The sequence below is a fragment of the Synchytrium microbalum genome (assembly GCF_006535985.1).
Source record: "Synchytrium microbalum strain JEL517 chromosome Unknown SmJEL517_scf0001, whole genome shotgun sequence".
Lineage (NCBI taxonomy): Eukaryota > Fungi > Chytridiomycota > Chytridiomycetes > Synchytriales > Synchytriaceae > Synchytrium > Synchytrium microbalum.
This window is the reverse complement of record NW_022158350.1, coordinates 348,677-356,489: the sequence shown is the minus strand read 5'-3', so window position 1 is coordinate 356,489 and position 7,813 is coordinate 348,677. Positions and strand designations below refer to the sequence as shown.

Sequence of the window (7,813 nt, the reverse complement as noted above, 5' to 3'; positions counted from 1 at the left end):
ACCTAGACTAAGAAGATCCAGTCACCTTTTACAGAAACGTGATTTCCTCAAAAATCACGATACGAGACCCTTCAAAGCACAATAAGAAGGATCAGCGCCCTTTGATTCATACAAAACTAAGTTTGGTTGCATGAAACTGCACCAACCAATACACGTTTCGAAGCACAAAGTCGGTTTCAGTGATTCGGTTCGCGAGCGTCGAATTTGTGGCCAATAGAACAGGCGAAAGAGGGAGCGCATAGTCAAAGTTCACGTAAAATATCGGCTGCGAATAAGCCTGTCTTGTTCTTGGCCCCTGAATGCAATCCCAATCTCATTGCGATTTTGTAGATGTGTGACTTTGATTTTTGACCTCGACACATAACGTTCCCATCTTATCAATCCATCCAATTATTCAAGATGGTAAGTAATGAGAGAAAGAGAATCAGTCTAGTATGCACATATGTGGTACAGGAATCCTGTTCTATCGCTCTACTTTGGTGTTGCTCGTACGAAACTTTTATGATGGTGTTAGATGTTGGAATGCTTGCCAATCTAAAGCTCTGGAAGTCATGCAAGAGGAATGAATGAACATAGTGGATCAATATATTTGATAGCTCCATTTTGCAGCTGCTACCGGGATTCGGAAGCAGGTCGTTGAATCCCTTAGGAAAACTCACAGCATCAACATTGAAGAAACATCAACATCAAACACTTGACTTACAAAGACACCACCATCGTCATCACCCTAAATCCACTGATCTAACACATTCTCTGATCCAAATAGGCCGAAGAAGACAAGAAAAAGAACAACCCAATGCGAAACCTGCAACTGGAAAAATTATGTCTCAACATTTGTGTTGGTGAATCTGGTGATAGGTTAACTCGAGCTGCCAAAGTGCTTGAATCCTTGACTGGTCAAACCCCCGTATTCTCAAAAGCAAGATACACTGTTCGTACTTTTGGTATCCGAAGAAACGAAAAGATTAGTGTCCATTGCACTGTACGAGGTCCCAAGGCTGAAGAAATCTTGGAAAAGGGTCTCAAGGTTAAGGAATACGAGTTGAAAAAGTCAAACTTTTCTGGTACCGGTGAGTGTAATACTACCTTGTGATTTGATGCCATACTTTTTGCCTGCCTTAGCAAAGTGGTCTCACACTATTAACATGTAGGCAACTTTGGTTTCGGTATTCAAGAACACATTGATTTGGGTATCAAGTACGATCCTAGCATTGGTATCTACGGTATGTAAACCACGTTCCTCGGCTTTTCTTATGATTTTGTTGCTCTCCTCGACGAGGATCTAGCCCTTATCACAAACTGCTTCTGACACGCTATCCATACTAGGTATGGACTTTTTCGTTTGCATGGGAAGACCAGGTCTTCGAATTGCCAGGAAAAAGGCAAAGGTTGGTCGAGTCGGTTTCCCACACCGAGTGACCAAGGATGAAACAATCAAGTGGTTCAAGAAGCGAGTACGTGTCGTCTCAGCGTTTACTTGATGGTCTCTCATTGATCGTATGTGAAAGTGCCTAACTTTTTTTTGTTGCTAGTTCGAGGGTATTGTCTTGGAAAAGTAGAGATTTTACACACACTTTAGTCAGGATATGAAGCCCTGTAAACCTGTTATATATAAACATGATTTGCTCATGAATTCAATCAATGGGTTTTTTATTGACTCACAAGAATATTAGATTGGTGGTTGCTACACGTCACTTGTCAATATTTTAGTTGATGGCTCTTTCCTCACTGTCCACGTCGAATCCTTGTACCTTTGATCGGAGCACTTCCGCCCACTACATTAAATTAAGTATGTGTTAGTACGGTAGCAAAAAAATCAAAGACGCAGCTGCATACCTCATGAACGGCTTTCGAATCCTTGCCAATAACAGAGACCACAACTCTAACCTTCCATTCTTCAATGGGAGCATCCACGGGTCTCATTTTAGGATAGGATCCTATACTGATGCCTAGAGGCTTAACCTTGTTTTGGACATCTGTCAGGGTTGGTGCAATGTCTGATTCAAACAACGATGTTCCAACTAGTTTGCGAGTCCATGGGACTGTATCAATAGTAGGTAACAGATGATTTATGAAGAAGTTGTCGAGCTAAGTTGTGGAGAAATGTGTTAATAGGTGTAGCGCGGTGAGTGTTCAAGTCGATGGAGACACGGAGAATCAAGCTACTGAGAGTTTTTTTGTCGTCGATTTCAAATATACTCGAACGAGGCCCAATCAAACTGAAAACTCACCAGTGTCTGGAAAAGTCTAGGGACACCAGGCAGTATGTGCACATTCTTGTTACACCTGACGATAGGCACCCACAAATGTGGTGCCGCATACACGTAATCACAATCTTTGCCCAGCGGCAACAATGCCATCCTCTTTCGAGCTTCCAGCATCTCAGCAGTAGGTTCAGGTCGTTTTATTACAGGTTTGCCAGCCTTTTCAGCATCTTCTTGAGCAGCTTTTAGAGTCTGTAGACCGACAGTGTTCATCTTTTCTAGAGTCTCTTGATGGTATTCTAGTTGTAGGTTGAATGCTTTTGCCATGGATTCGTATGTAATGTCATCATGAGTTGGACCTATTCCACCAGAAGTGAAGACGAGACCGAATTTGGATGAAAGGATGCGTACGCTTTCAATGATTTCTACAAACGACAAAACAATAAAGCCTCTAGTAAATACAGCTGTTTGCGTGTTCTGTCTTTGCACCACCTTTGCACCAACCTTCTTCTATATCAGGAACCACAACAATACGTCGTAGCTCCAGCCCATGCTCAAAACACTTTTGAGCCAGGTAGTGACTGTTAGTGTCCTTAGTTTTTCCGTTTAACACCTACACATAGTTGAAGGTTGATTAGTTCTTATCAGTTCCTCCACACTGCGAGACAGCAGATAACTGTTCGATCATCTTCAATGCGAAAAAATAACTACGTGCCTCATCACCAATGATTAGACAAGCAACAGTGTTTGACACATTAGATGATGACATTCTGTTTGTTTTGACGCCAGCGACTTGAATAGAGGTAGAAGGAGCAGCGATTTGAGATAGAATGGCACGTAAGCGACTACTGCTGCTTCGAATCATGAATTCCAAGTCCACGATGTGACTTCTCTAATACTTATAAATGCGTAAGCTCCATGATTTGCAATTAAGGAGCGCTTTGTTCAGAAGACATGTAATCGCAGTATGTCTCGTACCTCAAGAATGGAACTGTGGGCCGTAAAGCTCCTTTGCGTCCGATGGTTATTGCAAAACGCAGGACGAATTTTTAACCAGCTGCTGTTTGTTGACAAGTGATAAGTGCTGATGACCACAACGAAGATCAAATCAATCACTGTCGACAAATCCATTTATCATTCTATAACGCGTAATAACACGTCATTCTGTCCTTAAACTGTCTTGGAACCAAACCTGTCATCTCTAATCTAATTGCTCCAAAGAACTCCAACGTATTGACGGTTGTTATTTGATCTGGAGGAAGAGATGGAGGGATCAAAAACGGTCATGCGCTCAGGAGCTTATAGCTCTATATCTGGAGCTGATGACACCTCTTCCTTCCTTCAACAGCCTTCAAAGTCACAGGCTGTACTTCGGCAGCCAGATTCTCCTGAAATGTTGGACGATGAGGAAGAAGGATTTGCCATTCTATCTGATGAAACTTGGTTTGTAAGTGATGTACTCATCTCTCTCCCTGTGTTTTTACCTTCACAATTCGCAAAGATCTTACCGATATAAACTCCTTGAACACGTAGTCATGGCTTCGAAATCAAGGAAGAAGGAGAATATTGTTTGCTGCAGCTGCTGTATTCTTCATATGTCTTGTTATCTTCATTATGGGCTTAATTGCTCTGACAACCGGTAACTGGAACCCCTTGGGCACTGTTTGTGAAGCTTACACGCAGATCCGAAGTAGGTGATAAAGGAGTGATACCAGATTCTAGACTACCCTACACTGAAGATACAGAGGGTCTATTTTACGCATCATCACCTACCATTAGCTGGTTTCATGGGGGTTGAGTAGTTCATCGCTGGTGGAAAGAACCATCCACCAGTCACTGACACCATTTTTGCTGTTACAGGGGAAGATGGAAATTATATTGAAAAGGATGAAAAGAACAATATAGTGCTGAAACACGTCGAGTTTCCAAACACCACCGTTTTGGCAAGAAATGCAGATCTTATCGATGTGGGTTGGACCGGCGTTGACCAAAACAAGACATTGTGCTAATCTAACTCGATGTAGTCAACTGGAGCCTCCTTATCATACTTCACGTATTCAGTGTCTCCTGATATGGCCCTGATCTTATTGGGAACTCGTTATCACAAGGTTTGTCTGCACATTAAGAGGAATCCAACGTACTGGGTTTTCATATTTCCACCCAACTCCTTGTTGTCTCAGGGTTGGAGGCACTCCTTTTTCGCTGATTACTGGCTATTCAATACAAGGTCTCGCAAGACCTTCTTATTGACAACATCTAAAACTGGTAAAGAAGGACAAGCTGATGAGCCTGGAATGGGTCAAGTTCCATTAATCAAATGGAGCTCTACTGGTCATAATCTGGTAATGAGAACAAAAAACGAAGGCACAAGCATGACATACTCAAGAGCTCATAACTTTCTAGGCATACGTGCGAGATAATGATATCTACATGTTGGTAAACGGTACTCAAGAAATGCGATTCACTGTTGACGGATCAGCTAACATCCTCAATGGTTTTGCTGATTGGGTGTATGAAGGTGAAAAAGCATCCGCAGCATCGAAACAAAAACTCGACGGTTTACAATTCGCCTGCTCGTCACTGATACCAACTCTGGTTGTTTAGAGGAAGTATATGGATCAGCAGATGCCATATGGTTTTCTCCTGATGGACTCCGTGTAGCTTATGTCAAGTTTAATGATACCCTTGTCCCAGAATACCCATTGCTATACAATGTCCAAGATCACAATGGAGAGCCAGTGGGTGCTTATCCACATGAAGTCAGATTGAAGTATCCCAAAGTAAGCTGAGAATGGCTTGCTGAGCACGAACCTTTGTTTTGCTGAATCTAACTTTGTTCCATTGGTTTTAGCCTGGATATCCAAATCCATCAGTTACAATCCACGTCGCTGACTCAACATTAAGCAAATCAATCCCAGTGACTTTTGAACCAGGCTCATTACCATCCGATGACGATCTACTAGTTACTGAAATCGACTGGGCATGTCCATCTTCATGCTTCCTAATCAGAGTCACGAACCGCGTACAAGATCGTATGCAAGTGTATAACGCTTCATTCATCACCAAATCAAGGTCTTGGCAAGCGACACTTGTACGAGACGATAAGTCGCCTGATGGTGCTTGGTTTCCGCAATTGCAACCTACGACAGTGTTGCCTATACTCGAAAGTGGATCCCCCAAAAATGGAACCCCCTTTGCATACTATTCGTGTTATTTAGAGTTAAGAGATCATGCAGGGTGGATGCATATAGGATTGTACAATGTTTCCTCAAAGAGTGCAGGAAGGGCTGTTGAGAGTTGGTTGACGTCTGGATCTTTCGATGTTGTATCTATCTCAGCTGTTGATTTGAAGCTTGGGATAGTGTAAGAAGCAATCTCGAAACGTTGACGATCACCTTTTTGCTCACCCTTGGTCAATTCCTCTTAGATACTTTATCAGCACAGAGGAAGGCCCAACCCAACGACACCTATATAGTGTTTCTATCGATGGAAAGACAAAGGTCAAGATTAATCCACCATCCGATATGCCTGCTTCTGTCATGACACATGTACATTCGATATCTAGCACTGCTGGATATTATGGTACAAGGTTTTCGCCTGGTAGTCGATACTATGTGTTGAGCTATGAAGGTCCTGATGTGCCTTGGACCAGAGTGATGCGAAATGATGGAGGTGAGAAATAATTTCATTTAGTGCTCTACGGATACGTTTTTTACTCATCATTCAGAATTTCCGTAGAGGTCATCAGCGCCTTGACAGACAACCAAAACGTAAGAGAAGCGTACGAAAAATATTCAACGCCATCTCGTGATTACATTTCCATACCGAATGAAGATGCTGGCATCGGTATGTCATCAAAAGTTGGTCTTGATACTTTCAGCAAAAATATCCCAATCCATCGCTTTCCGTAGACATGAACGCAGTCCTGGTATACCCTCCAAACTTCAATCCAAATCAAGTCTATCCTCTCCTCGTACGATGCTATGGAGGCCCTGCATCACAGTTAGCCGCTATGAAATACACCCTTGACTTTTCAAATACGATTGCATCTCATGGTTTCATTGTTGCTTCTGTTGACGGTCGAGGGACTGACTTCATGGGGTAATAAGCTTTTGAGCAACGGTTGATTTTGGAAGACAATATCGTTAGGCAACAATTTTTTCTTTTTTAGTCGTGACTATCGAAATTCGGTATCCGGAAAACTTGGAGAGCTGGAAGCTTTTGATCAAATTGTTGCTGGCAGGTAACAGGAATCACTTTGAGCGGGACAAAAGTAACCAAAAACAAATCTAATATTTTGAAAATCTCACAGGTACTTGAAAGATCTATCGTACATATCGGACAATCAAACAGCCATATGGGGATGGTCATATGGCGGCTATTTGACTTCAAAAGTGATTGAAGCTAATTCAGGAGTCTTCCAAGTTGGAATGGCCGTAGCACCTGTTACTGACTGGCTTCTTTATGGTATTGAAACGAACGGCACAAGATGGATTTTGCATATGGCAAAGCCATGTGCATATGGCAGTAGTTACTCATCTGTTTCTATTCCATTAGATTCTGTGTATACTGAACGGTACATGAAGACCCCGACAATCAACCCAGAAGGTATTATCGACTCTTAGACTTCGTTTTGCTTGACAATTGACAATTGACAATATACAATATTCTGTGTTAAACTTCTGTAGGATACAAAAAGAGTGCCGTGAGGAATATGACTGGGTTCAAGAATGCCAAGTTCTTGTTGGTTCATGGAAGTGCTGATGGTAAGAGTTGCATTCCTATCATGTTTTTAAGAAAAAAGTGTGCCTAAAGTTACTCTTACGTAGATAATGGTGAGCTAAAAGAACGTTGCAAATCTTAAATGTGTCCCAAGAATGAAAATTGCTTGCGACGGCATCTAACACAAGTTGCATACCATCTAGTACACTTCCAAAACAGCCTTAGACTGCTCTGGCTCTTGACTGAAGAACACGTCGTGACGTACACATCACAAGTGTTTACGGATTCGGATCATAGTGTGTCCACTGGACAAGCCTATAATGAATTGATGGGATTACTCAAGAGCTTCTTGTTTCAGAACTTGGGCATTGCACCATAGTTTAACTTTGATAGTCCTTGTTTGTTGCTTTGTGAATAATTAGATCTTCATATTTCTTGTACAAAGGAAAATACTACTTCTAGACTTTCTTAACGATGTGTACATAAAATGTTTGGCAAGATGCCTTTCCACTCTGATTTGAGAGCTCAGAACAAAGTTAAACAGAAGCACTTTGGTAATTTCAATCTGGCACTAACTTAAGTTAGGAGCTCTCCCATTGAGAGGAAGGCACCGGGCAATGAGTGCGTGAGTAAGATCAAAGAACTGACAAGAAAAGAAGCAAGCAAAAAAACACAATAAGTGTGTCGATATTCATCACTGTTCATCCTGATGGAGTTATCCAGCGGTTATATTAAAACTGTTACAAAAAAACAACAATTTGGGTGCAGTGTTTACCGAATTCATTTGGAGTTTGTTTCGACAGTCGACTGAAGTTTTCGTAGGCAATGATTTGAGCTCTTGTCAAAGGAACACATGACCTTGGTATTGCCCTTTTGAAGGCTTTCTC

The 7,813-nt window shown here is 41.9% G+C and overlaps 3 protein-coding genes across 3 annotated transcripts; 2 read left to right on the top strand and 1 right to left on the bottom strand.

Annotated features, from left to right (window-relative positions):
- Window positions 1-399: 399 nt before the first annotated feature.
- SmJEL517_g00092 (uncharacterized protein) lies at window positions 400-1,559 on the top strand (the record flags this gene model as incomplete). The annotated part of the gene is made up of 5 exons (XM_031166022.1): window positions 400-402; window positions 767-1,070; window positions 1,152-1,223; window positions 1,327-1,454; window positions 1,533-1,559. 5 exons carry the CDS (start codon window positions 400-402, stop codon window positions 1,557-1,559), a joined length of 534 nt encoding a protein of 177 aa, XP_031028012.1.
- Window positions 1,560-1,706: 147 nt separating this feature from the next.
- Window positions 1,707-3,069, bottom strand: SmJEL517_g00091 (uncharacterized protein; the record flags this gene model as incomplete). The annotated part of the gene is made up of 5 exons (XM_031166021.1): window positions 1,707-1,775; window positions 1,837-2,088; window positions 2,232-2,629; window positions 2,709-2,785; window positions 2,864-3,069. 5 exons carry the CDS (start codon window positions 3,067-3,069, stop codon window positions 1,707-1,709), a joined length of 1,002 nt encoding a protein of 333 aa, XP_031028011.1.
- A 420-nt stretch (window positions 3,070-3,489) lies between these two features.
- SmJEL517_g00090 (uncharacterized protein) lies at window positions 3,490-7,305 on the top strand (the record flags this gene model as incomplete). Its single annotated transcript, XM_031166020.1, has 18 exons — window positions 3,490-3,651; window positions 3,738-3,843; window positions 3,899-3,997; window positions 4,065-4,171; window positions 4,229-4,312; window positions 4,385-4,546; window positions 4,608-4,722; window positions 4,809-4,984; window positions 5,056-5,567; window positions 5,632-5,876; window positions 5,943-6,050; window positions 6,116-6,305; window positions 6,376-6,447; window positions 6,517-6,671; window positions 6,762-6,812; window positions 6,893-6,970; window positions 7,034-7,039; window positions 7,130-7,305. The coding sequence occupies 18 exons, from the start codon at window positions 3,490-3,492 to the stop codon at window positions 7,303-7,305; spliced, it is 2,604 nt and encodes an 867-aa protein (XP_031028010.1).
- Window positions 7,306-7,813: the final 508 nt, after the last annotated feature.